The sequence below is a fragment of the Amblyomma maculatum genome, chromosome 9 (assembly GCF_055883805.1).
Source record: "Amblyomma maculatum isolate TAMU_Amacu chromosome 9, ASM5588380v1, whole genome shotgun sequence".
In the NCBI taxonomy this organism is placed as follows: Eukaryota; Metazoa; Arthropoda; class Arachnida; order Ixodida; family Ixodidae; genus Amblyomma; species Amblyomma maculatum.
Window position 1 is genome coordinate 71871610 of NC_139352.1, and position 21637 is coordinate 71893246.

At 46.4% G+C, this 21637-nt stretch overlaps 1 protein-coding gene across 3 annotated transcripts in view; it reads left to right on the forward strand.

The window, feature by feature from the left end:
- Positions 1-21637, forward strand: part of Ptp99A (Protein tyrosine phosphatase 99A) — a 224075-nt gene that overhangs the window by 147012 nt on the left and 55426 nt on the right. For all 3 annotated transcript variants that reach the window (XM_084579006.1, XM_084579003.1, XM_084579005.1), the window contains exon 3: positions 15416-15539. In XM_084579006.1, the coding sequence (XP_084435132.1) occupies positions 15416-15539 (124 nt within the window). The remainder of the gene's footprint in view (positions 1-15415; positions 15540-21637) is intronic.

Genomic DNA, 21637 nt, shown 5'->3' on the forward strand with positions numbered 1-21637 from the left:
ATAAACTTCGCTCAAAATTAGCTTTTCGGAGACAGCATTTCGTAACTCTAAACTTTTGCGCTAGTCCTTAGTTTTTTTACTTTTCATATGCGCAAGATATAGGTCATGCGTTGCGTCCACATTGGGTGCGCGGTTCCATGGCACCACGGCAAAAAGAGGAAAGCTATATTCGATACAGCTACTTAGGTCCGCGCGTCAAGATTAACCCGTATTTCTCTGGACATGCCGTCCAATCCAATCGGCCTTACTCAAGTCTTTTTTGCTTCGTGTCCCTCTTTCATTTTTTTCCTTGTTTCCTTTACCGGTCTTTCCTTATAACTGATCCGAGAGAAATGTCAGATAGAGATCCACAGAAAGCTTGGCCTGCCGCGCTTCTCAAACGCACGTGCGCCAGAACTAACTGATAAAGTCAACAGATGTCGCCACGTGGCGAACGCCATCCGGGCTTTCCTGGGAGCAGAAGGGAGTGCTTATCTATAACAGGATTATGAACGGCCCGGCCATTGGGGCTCCCTTTGTTCGACCCCTCGCACGTTTCATACACATTTATGTAGATATTTTTTTTTCGTTCACGGCGAAACAAAAGGTCCATTCTCGTTGTCCATGTTGTTGGGCGTGTGTAATTATGTTTGCTTTGGTGCTGGTGGCCTGACGTGCGCAGGCGTCATTTTTCGTTTCCCCGAGAAATATGAGCTCGCTGCGTTGGTTAGGTTGCGTTAGGTAGCGTTAGGCTACTTTACTACTCGCACATCTCGCCCTGCAGTCTACGCAGAAAGCGTGGACACAAGAACTACACCACACAAACAGTTGCGAACTACCGCCGAGTAATCGCAGTAAGTGGCGGAGAGCTGTGTGTGTGTGTGTGTGTGTGTGTGTGTGTGTGTGTGTGTGTGTGTGTGTGTGTGTGTGTGTGTGTGTGTGTGTGTGTGTGTGTGTGTGTGTGTGTGTGTGTGTGTGTGTGTGTGTGTGTGTGTGTGTGTGTGTGTGTGTGTGTGTGTGTGTGTGTGTGTGTGTGTGTGTGTGTGTGTGTGTGTGTGTGTGTGTGTGCATGCGTGTGTGTGTGTGTGTGTGTGTGTGTGTGTGTGTGTGTGTGTGTGTGTGTGTGTGTGTGTGTGTGTGTGTGTGTGTGTGTGTGTGTGTGTGTGTGTGTGTGTGTGTGTGTGTGTGTGTGTGTGTGTGTGTGTGTGTGTGTGTGTGTGTGTGTGTGTGTGTGTGTGTGTGTGTGTGTGTGTGTGTGTGTGTGTGTGTGTGTACGCATGGACGACCCAATCCAAAATAATATAGCGTCCTCTTTCTTACAAGGACGGGAAGCATATTGAATAATGTATTTCAGACATTTGTAAGCTCTGACCATTGCAACAACTTCAGGAAGGACATCATTAAAATATATCGCGTTTCTGGGAGACGAAATTATGCAACTAATTTTATTTCCTTCCTCCACGTCACGTCACGCGTCACAACTCCACGTCACACCAGGGGTTGATTATATATATTAGCATATATACGGTATATATGCGTTATATGCGGTATATATAGCATATATACGGAATATATATACGGTATATACTAGCATAGTGTAATCACATTTACCTTCCACAGTATTTGTTTTATTTATCGCCTTCATTACGGAATTTAGTATGCCATTTCTTGTTTTTGTAACCCTTTTTCTCCTGCTTATGTTCCTCTTACCTCTGATCTTACCTTCTCCTTTGGCCTCCATCCTTCTCAACCACGCCTTACTCTGTCGTCTGCGACCGGCACGTGATGTGAAATTGATCGAACGCCAACGTGACCATGATGGATGGAACGCTGCGGGCCACCAAGTCACCTGGGGCTATTTTTCGCCACCACGGCGGTCGTCGGTGTGAAAGAAAAAAAAAGAGATTTTGACGAATTAAAAAGTTAAAATAGAACAAACGTTTATGGGAAATGATAGGAGCTCAGTCAAGTGAATATTTAATGCGGCCCCTGTCTTTTCTTTTCTTTCTCTTTTGGAGCGTGACATCGCCCACCACGGATTAATTTATAATGCCGCCGCCGCAGCGCTGACCGAGCAGTGCTCCTGTTCTTCTCCATCCGTTGTCTTGAAAACCCGCAAGTGGATACGGCGAGCCAGACGGGACGTCAAGATGGCCCAGTTAGTCATTCACAACGGCAGGAGAATACGGGCTTGCACAATAAACTGTGCAGCTCACATCACGCATGGCCTTCTTCAATATTGGCTTATGGGCAGTGTCTTCTACTGCACGGATAATTGGTTATAAGCATGTGCAATTTGAAGCACAAGCCCCTTAGTGGGGATGCATGTTCCCAATTACAGAAAAAAAAAAAAATACTAAAAGAGAGAGGAAGTGTCGCGGATGCTTGAAGCGCTTCAGTTAACTTGCATGCCCATAAAGCAACTGCAATAACTGCTCATGGCAAGGTGCGAACACGCGTACGCCCAGTCCGCGCTGCACCACCTAAGCTGGCTTTCGTAATGCAAGGCTCGTAACTATCCCCCTTGGCCCCACATATACAAGAGTCCCTTTTTTGCTTCGAATTCTTCAAGAGGATTATAATAACAAAAAAAGTGACTGACAGAGTTGCAGGAAAGCCGACGTGGGTCACGGGTGAACCTTTTAAGCGGATCGCCTACGGGCCCACGAAGTCGACTCAATTCAACGAGGGCCTCGAGTAAAAGCCACCCCGTTGTAATATGCATGAAAGTGACTGGAACGACGCGGCCGCCTTCCATACGGTTTGCAGCATCAACAACGTGACACGCTCCTGGCGAGTTGTGTCGGAAGAGCCCCAGGAGAGAACCCGTGCGCTATGGATTTTCAATAGCGCGCAGTATCGCACTGCCTCCCGCCAGGTGGCGTCATTTCATGCTCTTACTATAATGTCGTAAAACTTCTTTGCTCGGGCTCACAGAATATCACGGTCTGGAAACTCGCAAAATATGGCTTGGAACGGCTAGCAGCTCAACACAATTTTGCATAGCTATATATGACATATAACCAGCAAAGGCGGCTGATAAAGTAAGCCGCTCCGTGTGTGTGTGTGTGTGTGTGTGTGTGTGTGTGTGTGTGTGTGTGTGTGTGTGTGTGTGTGTGTGTGTGTGTGTGTGTGTGTGTGTGTGTGTGTGTGTGTGTGTGTGTGTGTGTGTGTGTGTGTGTGTGTGTGTGTGTGTGTGTGTGTGTGTGTGTGTGTGTGTGTGTGTGTGTGTGTGTGTGTGTGTGTGTGTGTGTGTGTGTGTGTGTGTGTGTGTGTGTCCAAGTGGGAAGTATTTGGACTAATGACCGGGTACATCTATACTCGACATCGACATGTTGCTTGTTGTTATGCAAGGTTTGCGACGAGTTTTATATGAATAGCGCCCCTTCATTATGAGGCGCATAGTAACCTTTCCGCTTGGATACATGAAGTTGGATGCATAAACCAAACCAAACCAAACCACTATTCCTTTCGAGTTAACTTTGTTCGGTAAGGCTAGCCGTTGTCACACGCAAACAAAGATAAATATATATAGTGGTGAAGTTAGTTTTGCGAAACTCCCAGTCTGTTCTGCTATTACTGCGTACAACGAAATTTCGGGCACTGCAGTGTGAAGAAAAAGAAACTTTACTTTTACTCGGGGGGGGGGGGGGGGGGGGGGGGGGACAAACTAACTTTTTCTCATTACCAAACTCATTTGCAAACTTATTACAAGTTTCATAATCATTTTACCTGCTCTCAGCTTATGCCGACAGAGTAAAAAAAATTGAGGAACCAAGCGCAGTGAAGGGTTAAAAAAAAGTGTTAATCCGTTTCTGCTACTCCACGCAACGTGACACTAAGCGCCTGAAGCCATGTTTTGAGCAGATTCCATATTCGCTATTCATGCCGCGAAGCAAAAGCGAAAAGCAAAAAAAAAAAAAAAATCTATAGATAGAGAGTTCGTATCTTGTTGCGCGGCCCCTGTCCCATTTTCTGTACCCCGAGGCGACAGAGTGGCGCGTGACGTTCAGCCGGGCTTAGCCTTGCCTCACAAAAACGCGGTCCAGCACGAAATAATAAATGTTCAAAACCCAAAACATCGCCAGTCGACATATGACATGAGCCGGCGATATACCTGTGCATTCAGTTCACGTTTATTCGTTTTTTTTTTTTTTCTTGTTTTCACTGCCTCGACGGCAAATAAAAGAGAGAACTAACCATCCAGAAACAAGAAAAACCAAAAAGTCCTGAAGTCAATTTGAGAGAAGCCGAAAAGCTCGTTCACGTCGTGTCGCTGGCGTCGGCTAAAAAAGATGGCGGCGCGCGGTTATAAACGCCAGTGCGCGTGTCCGGACCCGTCCGATCGTAAATCTTGATTACGTCACGCGTTCGCCCTTCTTTCGGCCGGAATTTATTTCTTTCCTTTATGGTAGGCTAAGGCTCGCTCACTCACACCTCCTTTGGACTGATATCGTCTGTGTCACTTTAACGCAGACGGCACGCTTTATCGCTGCCTCTTCGTCGTCTGCTTCCGCCGTCGATCCGGTGTCATCTGCTAGACGAAGCCTTTGCCAAAGCCATGCCGAAAGCCAGTCGACGGAAGTCACAACGTCGGCGCTTGTGTGACATGGTAATCACACGTGTATCAAGCCGACGAACACGTAGAGGGCAAAATATACATACGTGTACACCTACAGATATGTATTACCTGTGTTCTCATCCCCAGCAGTCCTGGCTGATGACATGTCTGCGCACATACGCCTGATAATAGTGAAAAACAACCTTCGGGCGTGCTCTGTCGGGGGCACGAAAAAAAGAAACGCGGCTCTTTTTTGTTCCAGTCCTTCCATTGTGCTGCAAGGAAAGGGTAATATTTCATGCCTTTTGTCCGGGCCCGTACAGAAGTTTTTTTTTTTTTTTTTTTTTTTTTTTTTTTTTTTTTTTTTTTTGCTCTTCCTGCAAAAGTATTGGCTGTCAGAAGATGCTTTTATTCTGCCTGGAGACGAGGAAAAGATGGAGTTTCTTAACCCTGGCCACTGAGGTGCCGTGCAAAGCGTTCACTTGTTCGTTTGCTTGTGGTGAAGTACTCCCGTTGTTACTCGCAAAATCGATATCGGCACAAACACTAAACGAGTTGCATTGAAAGCCCTTTGACGGTATTACACAACAGATGCCGCCGAAGTTTGCTTTTGCGCCGAATTATAAGGACCGTTGACGTTGACACTAGATAAACCAAGGCCTTTTTTTCTTGTTTTAATTTTGCTTCCCTATTCCTGGCAGTCGATGCCTGCTAAAGGAAATCTGAATCCCGAAACAGTTGGCTCTTAATCACTTCATTGATTGCTTTCCTACAGATCGCGTTATAACGTGCCCAGGCAGCCTCAGCCAGCTTGCTTAATTAGTATCAATTAATAATAAAAAATTGCTTGTGGTTTAGCTCCTGTTAACCCTTGTTGAATTGCGATAGCAATGACGGAAGCTTTTTTTTTGCCTGCTGCATTATTCCCCTATCACGCCCTATCAGTGTAAGGTGCTACATTATTGGGGACACTTGAGTTCAACCTTTAAGAGCATGACGCGAGAGCGTAAGCTACCAGCCCACATATAAGTGAGAAGGATTCAATGCTGCTGAACCGAATCTTCTTCTTCTTCTCCGAGAACGTGGGCTCTGCCGGGACCACGCGATGACTCGAAACCTGGCACAGTATTGCTATCGCAATAACATAAACTGGCTCACAGGAAGAAAAAGGCGCAGTACCCGTCACACTTGCCTCTGCGGACACCTGAGCCGCACTGTAAGGGAAATGAGGGAGGTGGGAGTAAAGTGGAAATAGAGAAAGAGGAGCCGTGGTGGATGGCAATGGAGTAATTTCGACCGCCTGGGGATCTTTAACGTGCACTGACATCGCACAGCACACGGACGCCTATCTGTTTCGCCTCCATCGAAACGCAGCCGCCGGCTGTCGGGATCTACCCTGTGTACTCAGGCACAGTAGTCGGACATCTTAACCACTGCACCACTGCGGCGGAATTTCGTATCAGTTCAGATAGAAAAAGTAAGGGCTTTATATGAGCTACAAGAGAGATGTACGTATACATACACATACGCCCGACTGTTGTGCCGGAGAAGCCGGATTCGAACCCAACCTCGGCGGCTGCGTTTCGATGGAGGCGGAACGAAGAGGCGTCCGTGTGCTGTGCGATGTCAGAGCACGTTAAAGATCCCCAGGTGGTCGAAATATAGCCCTCCACCATGGCTCCTCTTTCTCTCTTTCCACTTTCACTCCCACCTTCATCCCTTCCCTTACGGCGTGGTTAAGGTGTCCACAGAAATCAAGTGAGACAGTTACCGCGCCTTTCCCTCCCTATAAAATCAATCAACCAGTTTTTATGGAAAACAGGGTGCCAAAGTGAAAAGGCTTGGACGCGGTCTTCAACAGATTAACAACAGACTATCACTAAACTGATTTACTCAATCCATATCGTCAGGCTTGAACGCGGTCTTCAACAGATTAACAACAGGTTATTACTAAACTGATTTACTGAATCCATATCGTCCCCTTTAAGGACATCAGAGGTAGAATTCTGAAGAATGTACGGATTTTTGTTATACTTGGAAATCCTTGTTTATAGTGACATCGAAGGTGTCCCAAGGATCGCCATTTTCCCGGCATTAAAGATTGAAATCCGCTGCGGCCAGAGCCGGTTCACTGCCTATCGACTCATTCATTCTCACCATAAAAAAAAGAAAAAAAAATGCCGGTCATGAGGGACCACGCGTGCCGTCCCCCATCACATTAAAATGTCCCTGGACCGCAAAGCAGCGACGACACGAGACGTGCACCACAGTTTACGACCGATCAGAAAAGCCACCAACGCCACACGGAAAAGACGAGGATGGGGGCTGGTTGTAAGCCCGGCCGCCAAAGGACGCCTAAAAACGGTGCACTCTAGTGCACGCCGGGATAATTACCCAGCGCTCTCCGCTCGCCGCAGAAAGCGTGCAGCATTCGGGAGGAGCTCGTGTTTTTTGCGCCATATAACCACCGATAACAACTAAGGACATTACTTGTTTAAAAAAAAAAAGGAAGCTATAAAATCAAACCCGGACCCGCTCCGTCCTTTGAATAAATGCACTCTGTTCTTTCGTTCGTCTATTTTGTAAAGGATGGATCTTCTTCACTAAGAATTCCTTTCTTTTCTTTCTAGGAGGGGGGGGGGGGGGGGGGGGCAGAAAAAAGACATCAGTCTTTTTTTGTTTTTGTATTTTCGTATGAGACTCAGCTGGGAATCAGCTTTCCGTGACAGTTGTGATCGATCATCCGTGTGGCGTGCTGAACCATGGTGTTAAAACGCTTCGGTGATGAGTTCATCAGCCCATTATTCTATAGTTTCTTGCGCTTTGGTGTAGTTTTAGAAACAGAGTTGCCAAAGAGGGGCCTTTATTGTGAAAAGTACGCGGAATGGTTCTGAACCTATCGGCGAGCAGTAATCGAGCGACGCATATATTATTGTTTCCAGCTAACCTTAAATTAAGGGTAAAAATAAATCGGTACAGATGTTTGTGTGTTCTGCACTAGTACATATCAGTGGGACACGGTACACGTTGTGACTGGGCGGTGGCAGCCCATCCCAGTCGGTGAATATTTTCAGTTATGGGCGATGACGCGACTACCAGGGTATGTTGCAGCATATACAATCGTCGGTAGTCTTTGCGTATCCATAGCGACCATCGTGAGCGCTATCTGTGACTAACGATGTTGAATTAAAGCGATAGGATGGCCGACAGGTCCGCGCTACGAAGGAGCGACTTGCGAATGCCGATGTTCAGAGTTTCCCATAAGTTGCCATCCCGAAGGTTCTCGTTTAGGACGGGAGTTATCAAGTTTGTCATTGCCGCTCAGCAAGAGGCGGATCAAGCTCCACGCCAATTCAGAAATGCTGCTTATTGGTTCTGCACATGCGGAACATTCGTGACTGAAAAATGACTGCACATATGCGGAACATCCATGAATAAAAAATAAAGCGGCATGTAACTGACCCTGACTGCGTGAGTTTTTACCGAATCAGTGATTTTCGGCTGTCGCCTTTCAACTGCAGTTACATTGGCAAGTCACCAGAGTACATACCAATCCGTTTCGATCGCATTATGATCGATTTATTAATTCGTTGCGATCGACTCTAGCAAACCGATCGAAATGCTGACCGACGCAAGCTGCCAACGTATCCCCTCGACTCGATCGGCAGTGACTCGGCCTGCTTCTTATAGTGTTTGCAGTGCTGCACTCTATTACTTGACAGAGCATGCGATCGCCTCGATCATGGATGGATGACTCCGGGCGGTTTCCTCTTCGTTTTGTAGAGGAACAGACCGCAATTACGAAAGCCGGGGAAAAGGAAGAAACTCGCCGTCAAGCCGTACTCGCCCATCCCTCACCCCCTTCCGCGCCATTTGTCACTTCCCTCCTCCATCAGCCTCAAGATAAAACCACGCTATCCTGCGTCTCTCCCTCTCCTCTCCCGCTTTCTCTTTTCGAGCGATTTCTTCTTCGCCGAAGTAGCCACGCCCCTTTAAAGCACGACGCCGATACTTAGCGGCGCCGTAATTATCGCTCGCGCCTGCGTCAACGAATGCGTGGAGCACATGAGGGCACGCGTTGCAGCCGGAGCAGATGTAGACCTGTTGTCACGTTCGAGCCGCTGAAGACGCGCGCTGAAGTCGCTTGCGAAGACCGCACGTGAAGACAGCGTGAAGCATTTTCGAAGCGGTCACCATATATGGTTAATCTCGCTGTTCCTAATGCTATCGCTTGTTGTTTAAGGGTGTTTTGTTGCTCAAGTCGCTGACATCACGGGCAGAAAGTGGCGACATTGTGACGTACCAGCCATGCGCATGAAATTGTTTTTACACAGCGGCATTCACATCTGGATACTATGCTTGTCGACTGTATTTAAAGCACCGATCAGGGGGGTCATTCTTGAAAGCTTATTAAGCTACGATTAATGTTTCAAATTTATACCTTGCGTTGGGGCATCAGACATGTCTGATGCCATAGCGCGAACATTGCTTTGAGTAGACGGTCAGCTGTATGCGAATATGACGACAACGCTTGTTGCTGGGCTTGTTGGCGTACGCTGAATTACAGATCATTTCATCACGACAGAATAGCACGAATGAAGCGACAGTGCAGCGCTGTGAACCATCTTGGTGACGGTGTAACTATATTACTGAGCTCCTCTCTTCTGGTACCGTTGTTATCATGAAAGTGCAAATAACTACGTTTGACCGCAGGCCTCATTCACAAAAATACTCGATCGCTTTGACTATCGCTGTCACAGTGACGACGCCCTTGCTGGCTTGACTGCGGGGCGGTCCCTATGGGTCCGCTGGGTGCCCACCGGCTCCACAACGGTTATACAAGCTTTTCATTGGCCATCTGGTTGGCTCTTTCAGGGGTTTGATCATTGCCGCTTCACTCTCTATGAGGGAAATAAGTCTGGCCGGTCTGATTCCCATTCTCTCTTGGTATTGATCATGATTTCGTATTGACCGAGTAGTGTCTCGGTTTATACATGATACTGACTTTGTTTTGACTTTGTCCTTGTGCTGCTGCTGTTGTCTAGGTGTTGTGATCGCCTTATCTTGATCATGCCGTACCTGTCCTGCATTGTCCTAGTCTTGCCTCCATTGTCCTTATTTCTTCATCGGCGTTCTTAGACAGGATGCCCTGTCAGGGTCGTCTCTAATTCGCGTTTCCGAATCAATCACGTGACTACGCGCGCACGAAGGTATGCAACACTCGCCCGACGAACTTCCCGATGCGCAGACCGTCACGTCGTTAGGTGCGAAACCCAAGCGTTCACGATGCCGTGTCCACTTATGCATGCATGCAGGTATATACGCGTACGCTTCTTCGCCGCTGCTCATGAATATAATGCTTGCGCGAGACGAGTATGCGATGGCGCGCGCGCGCAAGTGATCGCGCCGCGTCACGACGGCCTTGTTCGCGCTCGCATGCAAATGTGCTTACCGCGTAGTCGGCGTAAGCAACGCGATGCTCTTGGCGCTCGGAAGCGAAACGAAAACCTGGCGGTGTAGTGAAAACAACTCTACGTTACGTCAGGGGTAGTGAAAACAACCCTACGTCACGGCACGGGCACCGTGACTACGACGCGGAGGACAAAAACAAAACTGCTCCAATAACACAACTCCATCAACCGTGGCCAAGCACTGTAGATGGTATATGCTCCACTTCTACAGCGGACGACAACAGCCACAACGTGACAGATCGCAGGGTTCCAATTTGCCTTAGGGTGCCTGATAACACTAACGCCAATTCACAGGCGTGGCTATAGAAGATAGTTAGGCTTCTTGAATATTCAATTCTAACATGGTAATTGGCGCGAAAAAAAAAAGAAAGAACAAAGAAAACCAGTTTTCAGGGCAGATATGGACAAGCGAAAACCTTTTGTATGTTTCTGGAGGTAGTTACCGCGTTGGAGCTTACAGGTTAGCGATGCGGAACGCCTTCGTACGTTAGTACCTATTGGGCAATACTCGACATAACGAGAAAATGACTTTTGACATCTCATCTCTAACTGACCGACCAGAATTCCAGGGGGGAGTAACAAGCTTAGCACGTTTTCTCTGTGTTATGACTATTGCTTTGGTTATTGGGACAAGGGTCCTCGGCGGACACCTTCAGGGAAGTAAGAGAGATGATGATAGTGCAGGGCTATGGATTAATCTCAACCACCCAGGATTCCTTAACGTGCACTGACTGCTCACACGGCGTCTTTTGCACTTCGTCTCCATCGAGGCACATCGACCGCCGCGGCCGGGATTCGAACCCAGTACCTCGTGCTCAGTAGCCAAAACACTTGAGGCCAGTACAAAGACAGAAGGTGGCTGCTGGCGGCTAAACTTTAAGACCATGCATACTAGAGGTAGTTAAGACCGTGCATACTAGAGGTAGTTAAAACCCGTCTTTCTGAGCCTAATTAGGGATGCAGTTGTAACGATGTTGATGATCCTCCTTTCAAGGCCTGTTTCAAGTATAAAGAGCTCCTCTACAGGGGAACCAGACGGGCAATCCAGGCGGGGAACCAGACGTTCACGGGAAGTCTCGCAAAACACCGTCTCTCGCCGTCAGCTTTTTAACGAAACTTCGCAGTAAAGTGTTAGCAATTTGGAAAACAGCAGACTACTCTACACTTGCGAACGAGGGCCTCGCGCAGAAACGTCGTTTCTAAAAGGGTGCCCATATTTCTACTACAACGACATCAATGCGCCGCCTCCATAGCGGGTGTACATCCTCTCCGATCGACCTCGCGTCCTTCGGCGCCCTCGAAATCACTCCCCGCCCAGCAGCAGTCTTATAAACAGCGGCTCTTCTTAGAGAAGCTCGGTAGCTGTGGTTATTCAGCTTTGTTTTGTTTTCACTCTGGATTGGGCCATCGCACTACGCTAGCTGCCGCCATCTCGAAGGAGCAGATGTTTTCCCTTGCGGCGCGCGAAGAAAACCGAAAATGAGAGGCAAGAAGGGAAGGAGGATGGCGGTAAACCAGAGTTCCTTTCTCTGCGTCCTGTTCAGCGCTCTCTCCCCCGGTAATGCCTTGCCCGCTTCCTGAAAGCAGCACCGAAGCTGTCCTCTAGAAGTGCCTGCTCGCCTGCCACCGAGCGCTGTGATTTCCGTTCTTTAAACGCCACGGCCCAGTTCGGCTCGCACGCAAACAGAGAAAAACGACAGAAAATAAATACGCAAAGATGAACTTTTAACGCTTGTGCGTAACGCCGAACGTCGTAGAAGTAGAGGGAAAGAGTGAAAACCGATACGAAATGAAAAAACAAAACAGAGAAGTGTAGGGCGAAGCAAAACATGTTTCCGAGAGGGGCAGGTGTGCCGCAGTTCTCTGATCGGACCTCGAGTCCCCCTCCCCCTATCTTCTCGTGAGAAGAAAACACTTCGCCGTGCGTGCTTGCTTGTGTATCGACGCGGTCGTTTAGGCCTCGCAGAAAAAAGTTCGTCTGCTTACCTTTTTCTGACCGCCTGCGCCCTGAACTCATTTTTTTTAATCTTTTTTTTTTTATGTATACGACCGGCACACTTCGCTACGCTCTATCGTGCCAGAGGTTTGTGTTTGCGCCTGAACTTACCACCTGCGCTCTTGTTGTTTTGATGCGTCGTAATTTGGATCCCTGCTGTACTATCGGTCGTCTGCTTCGAGTGCGGTTCTCTGCGCTCCTGCGTGTCGTCTGCACTGCCAATTGCGTAATGAAACGAACTGAGGCGGCCGTTACTGCATCTGCGGTGGTTGATCACTTCTGCTGGTTCGAATTGCTTTATTTTTGTTTACAGCTCGTATTTGTCTTCCTTGCGGCCTTTTTATATGCTAGTTTTGAGCACCGTCCAGGTGTCTGAAGGTCACACGCCTGCATACGTGCTCTAAACGGTTAGGCTCGGGGCTTAATGACCGAAACTGAGGCGTCTCTTAGCCATTAGGGACCTCTGCTCTTCTTCCCCTGGACAGAAGACGCTATCTCACAGTGCCTGCGACGAGAAACGTTGAGGTAGTTTACTTTAAAGGAAAGCTGGTAACGTCGACTGCCCTGTCGCGGCTGAAATTCTGCGGAAAGGCAAACGCAACTTCTAGAATAAGCTTTGTTGGGCAAAATTAGTCTTGCATTTAACTGTTTGGCGAATTCCGGCGTCAGTGCTTTCTATCGGCACATGGTAGAGTACGATCGAGGGTAGATGGGGGAGGAAGGAAACCAGCGTTCCTTCGTCTGCACCCTGTTCTGCCCTCTCCTCCTCAGTAATTCTTTGTTATTTATAAGTAGATAATAAAAAATAGCTAATCCTGTTCTCGCGCCTACCGAACGTGAACAGGCAAGTTTGCTTCTAATGTTATAGTTAGTTCAGATAGCAATGAAACTTTGGTCTATTAAAGGCTGTAATTGCTGCTAGAGTCTCATTTCTTCTTCTCTTGCTTAAGAACACCTTCAATTCTAAAGAAAAAATAACGAAACTGTATTAAGCGTCAATTGCTAGGGCATGTAACAAATCACACTTAGACGAGAATTGACGCCACCAACTACTCTGTTATGTTCAAGGCAAAGCACATGTGTAAAACAAACTCGACGGAGCTATCTTAGCGGATGGTAACGCAAGTCTCCTCTTTGTTTGCTCTAAGACGCTCTTCAAACCCTAATGGATCTACACCAACCAACCACGTTTTCAGGGTTATGTTCAACCTCGATACTTGTAAGCGGTGCGAAAAGCTGTACGTCGGAAGTTTAAGCTTCCCTGTTTTCGAACAACGAAAAAAAAAAAAAGCGCATTTCAGCTTTGTTTTTTTTTTCTTTCTTTTTGGTGGTTATCACAGTACTAAGACCAGAAGAAAGGCCTAAAAAGACGCGTTGGAGTCGCGCTTTAAAAGAGCGGTTCGCACTAAATCCGCTGGCGACAAAACGACCGTGTTTACTTTCCAAACGCAAGGGTATTTTCACGCAGCACCAGTCCTTTAGAGATACCAGGGCGTTGACATCGGTGAGATACGAATACCTTACGTTGTGTTTACTACCTACGTGTCCGCCGCTTTTTAAGGCTTACGGCCGAAGTGCATCTCGAATAGTATTTACGCACTCCCATTCCCTCGTCGAAAGTGCATTTCCAAGTCGCTAAGCCTAGTCTCCTACGCGAGAAACAACCGAGAGCTCGACAAACAGACGACGGTGTCGTCTACTTTCTGATCCTTATCTCGCCTCTTGTTCTTCCTTTCTTTTTCGCTCCTTCGACCAAGTGCGCGTCCAAACCAAACTCGCCTATAGCTTCGAACCATAGCATTCGGGTGCTCTGTCGGCAATGCAATTCCAAGTCGCTAAGCCTCGTGTACTCATTCCCCCTTTTCCTTATACACGCGCGCATCAGGCGACGCTCCGCGGGTTCTCGCAGAAGCACTTCGGGACACGCCATAGCCTCGTCGCTGCCAAATGAGATCGTAATCCCACTATTCTCGCGTCGTCGGCATCCACCGCTACCGCGAGCCATGCGAGGCGTCATGAAATTCCACGCAGCGCACACACATTCCCCCGTGCTTACTCCTGGGAGGGAGATGAAGAAAACAAAAAGGATTTAATGGTGTAGCTTGATTTATTCTTTTTCCCCATCAACTATAAGGCTGTCGAATAGGTTGCTATGCAGGGAACTCACATCCCTGGTTTATCAATACCGAGTATTCATTCTAGCTTTTTCTTTTTTCTGCCCGTTAATGAAATGGGGAGGCATGAGCCTCGCTGTTCTCTTCTTTCAAGGTCTTTCATTCCATCTGCATAGCTGCCTTTAAAACAGTTGCGCGCAACTTTCTTGCTCATTCTTCTTTTTGCTTTCATCTCGTCTGCTTTCCGTCATCTCGCGTTTTCGTCTGCTATCACACTTTTTTGTTGGTTCCCCGCAGTTTCCCAATAGTACCTAGAGGAAAAAAAACAACAACAAAAGTATCAGTGCTTATGCGCCAGCTTCTTGAAGCCTCTGGCCATAATCGGAATGCTGGCAGAAGTAAACTTTGTCTTTGGCTTGGCTAGCGTTCGGCCGAAATCGTGAATTTAGCTGCCGAATTGTTCGCTGCGCCACGATTCGGCCTTTTTCGTATTTTAAATGAATTCTATTAAGAGACGGAATTTGCATTCATATGCAGTCGCGAAGGCATTGGGTATTCATGAATGTTCCTTACTTATGCAGAAAGGAGAGACTGTTACAGTGCGCTCAAAATTTTAAAGCGTTCATTTTTTCCTCCCTCAAAATATTTCACGCGAGTAGATATTTGCTGTTAGGCGCACTTTGAAAGTAATAAAGCACCTTTGGAAGGTGTGTCACGCGAGAAAGCTGTAATTCCGTGGCCGAGCTCACGTTTCCCTCCAATTACTAAAGAAGCCAGAGTTGAAGCTCACAGTTCCTACATCTACTTGATGTATGATCGATATCCCAGCACTGGCTTCCCGCCTACAGATTGCTGCTTGCAATTTCATGATCATCTACAGTCTACCACAAATGGTGTCTACCGCCATAAACCCTGACAGTCATAAAAGTTTTGTCATCACAAAGTGATGCGTAGGTCGCATTTTGAGCCTAACGGTTCGAACCGATCGGCGTGGTCACTAATCTCCTCATTGTCTTTCAATTTCTTTTGTAGGTAGTGCCATTAGTACGTGTGGCCTATATAATGTTTTCAAATGGGCATTCTTTTAGATTTTTATGCATCATTATGTCGGCCTCGCGAACAACCCCAATCGAAGAATCAACTTTAAAAAAACTGCCCAGAGCAGACATCTTGAAAACGCCTTGAAAAGACGTTTAAAAGCTATCCTCGTGTTCGCCTTGGCTCTGAAGGTGTTCTTATTCGGTTTCTTAGTTTTCTGACAAGCATTAACGTTCCGTGCCATTCTCATCTGCAGATGTTCCCGATCCACCGGGCATCCCCATCGTGGTTGGCTTCACCTCACGGTCCGTCAACCTCTCCTGGACATCAAGTGTCAACACGCACAACAGCCCCATTCTGCACTACATCATCCACATCAGGTGAGTAGTTTACGATGTTCGCATTATCACCCGCTTTTCAGGTGAGCATCCAGTACACTTATCATTAGCTGATGGTTATATATATTGCACTACGAATGTATCTACCATGCATGCGATTAGCCGAAGCAAAAAGAGCACGCGCAACTCATTACTGATGGCTAGAGAGTTTTAGCAGGTCGCGCACCTATAGCGGTCTATCAGCTATGAAAGAGGATCGTGAAACCTGCAAAGGAAATTCACAGGATGGTTGCAACTGTGTAACGCGATATTAGAGGTAAGCTGTTTGCAGAGGAAAATGCAGCCCTTTTTCGTTGATTAATGTACGCCTTCATATTTTGTAGAGCACGCGTGACATCACTGCGACTCGTGACGTCGCCGTCTTCGGAGTAGTATTTATTGTGGCGCATTGCTGGGACGCTGCGCATGACGTCATTGAACTCTGTTTATTCAGCGTGGTTACACCGCCATAAATCTGAGACAGTTGACAAATGTCGCTGGAAAAAAAATGTGCAACTTAACCACAAGTACGTAAACCATGAGCACTACGCGCATGCTTGATTGTCGTTCATATTATGACCAGAGTTAAGTGAATGGACACGCGGGGATCTGCATTAGAAAACCTCACAGGGAAGTACAGTTAAGCGCGGTTTACACTAAACTGGACCCTCCCTTTCGCTTAACATGGGGAACAACTCACATTTTTGGCTATAGTTGCCTGTCAGCGTCAGGGAAATACACTGGACGCGGAAAGAATAACGAATCACCGGCTCTGTTTGCAAATACGTTCTTCTCTGTGCGAAAATTTCGCGCTCATTGCAGTTTTGTATAAATAAATAAATTAATCACGCTGAGTCGAAGCAGACCGCCTACAAATCCCGCCTTGTAATTTATCGCGAAGAAGGCCTCCGCCTGGCTTTTTAAAACCAGGCAGCAACTCAAAACTGTAGGGAGATTTCCGAAGGTAACTTGCAAGACCCCTTTGCGCGAGTATTCGATACCTCTCGCATGACCGGGCCGTGGTAGCCAATTATTGCCTCGATTACGCGGAAGGTATCGCCCCCTCGAGATACAATACTAGAGGCCGGCGCCAGTGAATGTTTTCGTATCATATTATGCAGCCGTGTAGGGCAGGCTCGTTCGTGCGCAACCGGAGAGCGCTGAAAAGATTCGCTACTGCGTTGTCTTTTCACGCCAAGATCATCGCGCGCGCGCGCACGTAGTTTCTCCCTTTTCCCGACGGCTAATTGCTTTCCCCGTAATTGCGCCTCCTTCAGCCGTGCACTCTTGCGGTTTGGTCCTGCGACTAATGGACGCTGTAATTAGGTCCAGGGTTGCATTACTTTCTTGCGTCAGTAGAGTAACTTCTTTCTTTTTTATTCAGTTCATTTCACGTAGTTCACACTCTGCTTTCGATGTGTGCTGTGTTTAGAAGCACCTTGAGTGAGTGAGTGAGTGAGTGAGTGAGTGAGTGAGTGAGTGAGTGAGTGAGTGAGTGAGTGAGTGAGTGAGTGAGTGAGTGAGTGAGTGAGTGAGTGAGTGAGTGAGTGAGTGAGTGAGTGAGTGAGTGAGTGCATTAGCCTGTTAGTGGCTTGGTTAAGTATATGAGTTAGGTGATAATGAATGAATGAATGAATGAATGAATGAATGAATGAATGAATGAATGAATGAATGAATGAATGAATGAACCAAGCCCTACCATTCGCAACAGCTTCCGGTTGAAATCCTGCGAAATATTTGATCGGGAGCACCAGAGCTCTTTGACGTTGGAGGCAGCTACCTGTGATGCTGCGTAATGCACATTGCAGTCAGCAATGATAAAAAACATGAAAGATGCGCTCATTGAGGAAATTAGATACAATATATGATACATTTGCAGTTTTATAGAATTTTGACACAACAGTGCAACAAGGCACCGAACACAATGACCCACAGTATCAGCGTAAAATAACCTGGAGGCCGTGGCAGTCTGAACAGAAAAGAATGGTAAAATGTCTTCCTCGAGAAACTGGGTAAATAACCAACAGCAAAAGTTTGAAATAATAATTCAAATTATGCATAATAAAACTCATTAACAGTCGATAGTATCCGTTTATGATCACAAAAGTATGTCATGCACACTGTATTACGCAGAGCGTATTCGATCCATACGTATGTTTTGAAGCAAATTATAGTTTCAGGATACTTAGGTCGTTAGTTCACGCTCTGGGTGTTAGCCATCCCATTGAAGCAATATGAAATTGCAACGGGCAGCAGCATCAACAGATGTTTAACGATAACGAATTTTACTAGTCACCTACTTAATGCCTGTATGCACACGAGAACGGTTTTGTCTCTATTCGTGGTTTCGAAAATGTGCCTTGTTTCTCCATGCATTTTAACCCCACATTAATAATTTCCTTAAGAATAAATCGGCCTCTGCTTTTCTCTCTGCAGTGCACGGGCTACTATATACATAATGACGAAATTCTGGAAATTCAGAACACTTTCCCCTCTTTTTAATTGCCAGACTGCTAGCGGTTAAAGTGAAGAAACTGAGATAAAAAGAAAAAGGCCAGCTCTTCAGTCAGGCATTATATTGCAATAATTTCCTCGAGCAGAACACCGCAGGAAAGTGCCGCTAACCGTTTTCTCCGCTTCCACAAAGTCACGAACATTTTTGCAATACCGGCCGTTTTCCACCGAAGCCCGTTCCTTTACTTTGCACAACGTTTAAAAAAATGTTTGCCGCTCTAATTGACTGTGACAGGTTCCATTTTTCAACGCAGCTGTGTTTGTTTTTTTTTAACTTTTGTTCTTTTTTTTTTCTTGAACAAAGCGATTTAATTGTAGCTTTTGTTTGAAGCCGTAATGAGCCTTTGTAATGTTTTCCATCAAGGTTGTATCTCTTGCATGCAAAGACCGCAGGAGTGAATTCACAAGTTCAGTTCGCGAATCAATCAGCCAACAAATGGCCCGCATGAATTGTTGATAAAGCAGTGCAGTGTCACCGGCAACGACAAGATGCGCGGTCGCGACAACTTTTCTTTGCTTTCTCAACTTGACACACATCGATTAATTTTGCGAGAAAAGGGATAAAAGTTTTTCTCTTTTCGAAAACGAAGCATTTATTTCTGATCACTTTCCATTTGCGCTCAGCCTTCTACGCAGCTAATAGGCGACTGATTCAAAGGACCTTTCTGCGTCTCTGAATTCGTAATGCGTTCCCTCGTTCCCGTTTCCTACGGACGCACCTATTAATTAGAGCGAAAAGTCGTTAAGCCCTTCCGACTCTGTTACCTTGTTCTTCGCGAGGGTGCATTTGGGCGTTTATACACTTCGTTTCTGAGCAGTCCTCGAGCGATTCCAGTATATCACAGGCGACGTTCTGCGCCGCTTAATTGCTACTTCGTTCCGTATTCCGTTTCTATGTTAATTCTTGAGCTTGTGTAATGCAGCCTTTTCTCGCTAGAAAACTTTCGCTGCCGTTTTTTCCTAATTATTGTGTGTGCATTTCGAATGAATCTCTTTCCTCACTTTCCTCACAAGATGAGGCCTGTATTTTCGCTTATTCAACCGTGCCCCAGCCAGCTGTGCCCACACCTTCTTTTCTGAACATTATTTTTATCTATCTCCTGTTTCCTCAAACTCTGCGGGGCTGAGAAAGGCTTGCTTTTTCGATCGATATTGGCTGGCCTATCTAATTAGGCGATCACTTCTTTACCCTGTTTTAGGAGATTCGTTTAAATAAACGCCTGATTAATGCGTGCGAATTGTGGTTTTTTGTTTGCTTAGAGAGTTATTTGGCTACGAACTTTGTAAGTCTGGATTATACGGTTCGTCATGATGTCATATAATTTTGTTAGCTTTCCTACGTATTGGGTATTGGTATTCACTTTGCAGTGCCCTCAATAATACTTGAGAAAATTATCGGTTGCCGATTTCGTTTAGAGTTTGCCGCAGTAGGCGTGTCTCTCCACTGCGCGTAGTTTTAATGCGAAAGTATTACTTGCCTCATAAGTGGCCTCATGAGTGGATTATACAGTCTATGCTATCGTTGCAACCGATCGAGCCACGTGTAAAACTGCAACGCGCTATCGCGCTGTACAGTAGACATCGTCATCTTCATCAAGTTCCAACTGCTACACATTCTTGCGCTGAGCAGCGAACATCGTTTCCATCTCCACCGCTCCTTCATTCAACCTAGGTAAATAGGCCATACACGTACGCTATCTGGACGAACGCGGACGAGGTCCACTAGCGTAGTGTCGAGGGAATCCACCAGGTGGCGTGACAGAACTCCCTATTATTTCGCATTACTGCATCTGTAAGGAGACTTAAGTGTACACCTGGAATATTTAGTCGACAAACGTGGGTCTAAATATTTTGTGTGTGGTTCAGAGTACAGAAGATTATGTGTTTTGTCTTCATTACACATTCTACACAGCGGTTGTGCGTAACAGCACTAGGAACAAAAGATGTAATATTTTTCAAACTGCTTGCCATGGCAGATATTTAGCGAGTGCGGAGACAGTGAAGACAGTGAAAGAGGGGCACTGATCGAAAGAATGTATGAATGCACAAGTATTCCGCCTCGAGATGATCGAAGGGAACAGATGTGCTCCATGCAGAGTGGGCAAAGTGGGTCCTTAAGTTAGTGTATACTGCTAAATAGATTTGTTGCAATAATTCAGTGATTGGGAGCGTCAGTGAGACCGAGTACTAGTGAGCGAGGGCAATCAATGAGTAGGACTTCAAATGATTTAGCGATTTTTAGTGTGATCGATGTGAGTGAGTGAAACCATAAATGAGGAAGCAGTCAGGAGAATTAGTATAGGGCAAGCGAGTCATTAGTGAGTGATCATGAAGTTTGACTTCGTAACTTCTTATTTCTTAAACGTATTTCTCTAATAATCGATCCTTATGTGGCTCTTTGCACTTATGGTACAAAGACCCTATTGGGACAAAGCGAGTCGTTAGTGAGTGATTATAAAATATGCCTTATTATAGTGATTTTTGCTTAGAATTTCTGCACTAATCTTCCTTGTGAGTATTCTTATCCTGTTTCGTGGAATGTAGAATCCACACGTTTTTGCAATCATTTATATGTGAGCAAAACCACGCTCTTTAATGTCTGAGTATGCGCTGTGGCTATACTCGCGAGGCAAGATTAAGTTGGGGCAAAATATTGCCGACTAAGCATGAACAAAAAATACTGGTAAAAAGCTACAACTGTTGCCGCGTATATTGTGCACCATAGAGTCGCCGATTTATCAAAACGCCCTTTTATTTCTTTCAAAGAGAGTGTTCGTAAAAAGCGAAAACGAAAGAAAAACTCGTTACCGTAAAGCGCTCAGGGTGAACGCTGACGTGCCCCTTATACCTGCATAATAAATTTTTTCAGCGCTGTTTTACTCCCTTCCCGTTTTTCAGCGTGTCTTCTTTTTTCTTTTTTTTTTTTCGTCTTTCCGACCTTTATTGAGGTAGGCAACGGAGGGGATTTCCGAGTGTCGTTACCGTTTCGTCGTTACGACAGGTCGTTATATGGCTTGTCGCAATTTGCAGAGCCACCAGCGCTTCGTCTCCTGCCTCGACCCGCGCTAAGCTACGAGCCTTTTCCTTCCTGCCCTACCGATCTTCATTTCATCGACTGCTCTCCGTTTGCCGCTCGCTTTATAGCCCCCCTTTCCTTCAAATTATCTTCTTCAGATTTATTCCAATGAAAATCGCCCCAGCGTGTGGCTTTAGCCTTTAGGTTTGCTCTGTGTCGCGTCGAGACAAAGAAGACCGGATGTCAAATTCAAAATTAGAAATACGTGCCTCCCAGCTAGCAAAGCAACCTAGAGAGAAACTGTCACGCCCTTAGCGGCTTCTGGTATGCCGTGTGAGACGGACAGCAAAACAAATAGAACAAAAAAAAACCACGCGAGTTTGGAGTGCGAAGGAGAAAAAAAAGAAGTACTATGTCCTCCAGCGCACTCCATTAGAGGGGCGCCGTGTGTTCTCCATGCATCGGGAGAGACTTCGACCACTAAATATATAGAACGACGTACAATTGGCAGCAAAGGCATATTTCCACCTCGACTCGTACTAATCGGATGCAGTTAGCGATTGAAGTACAC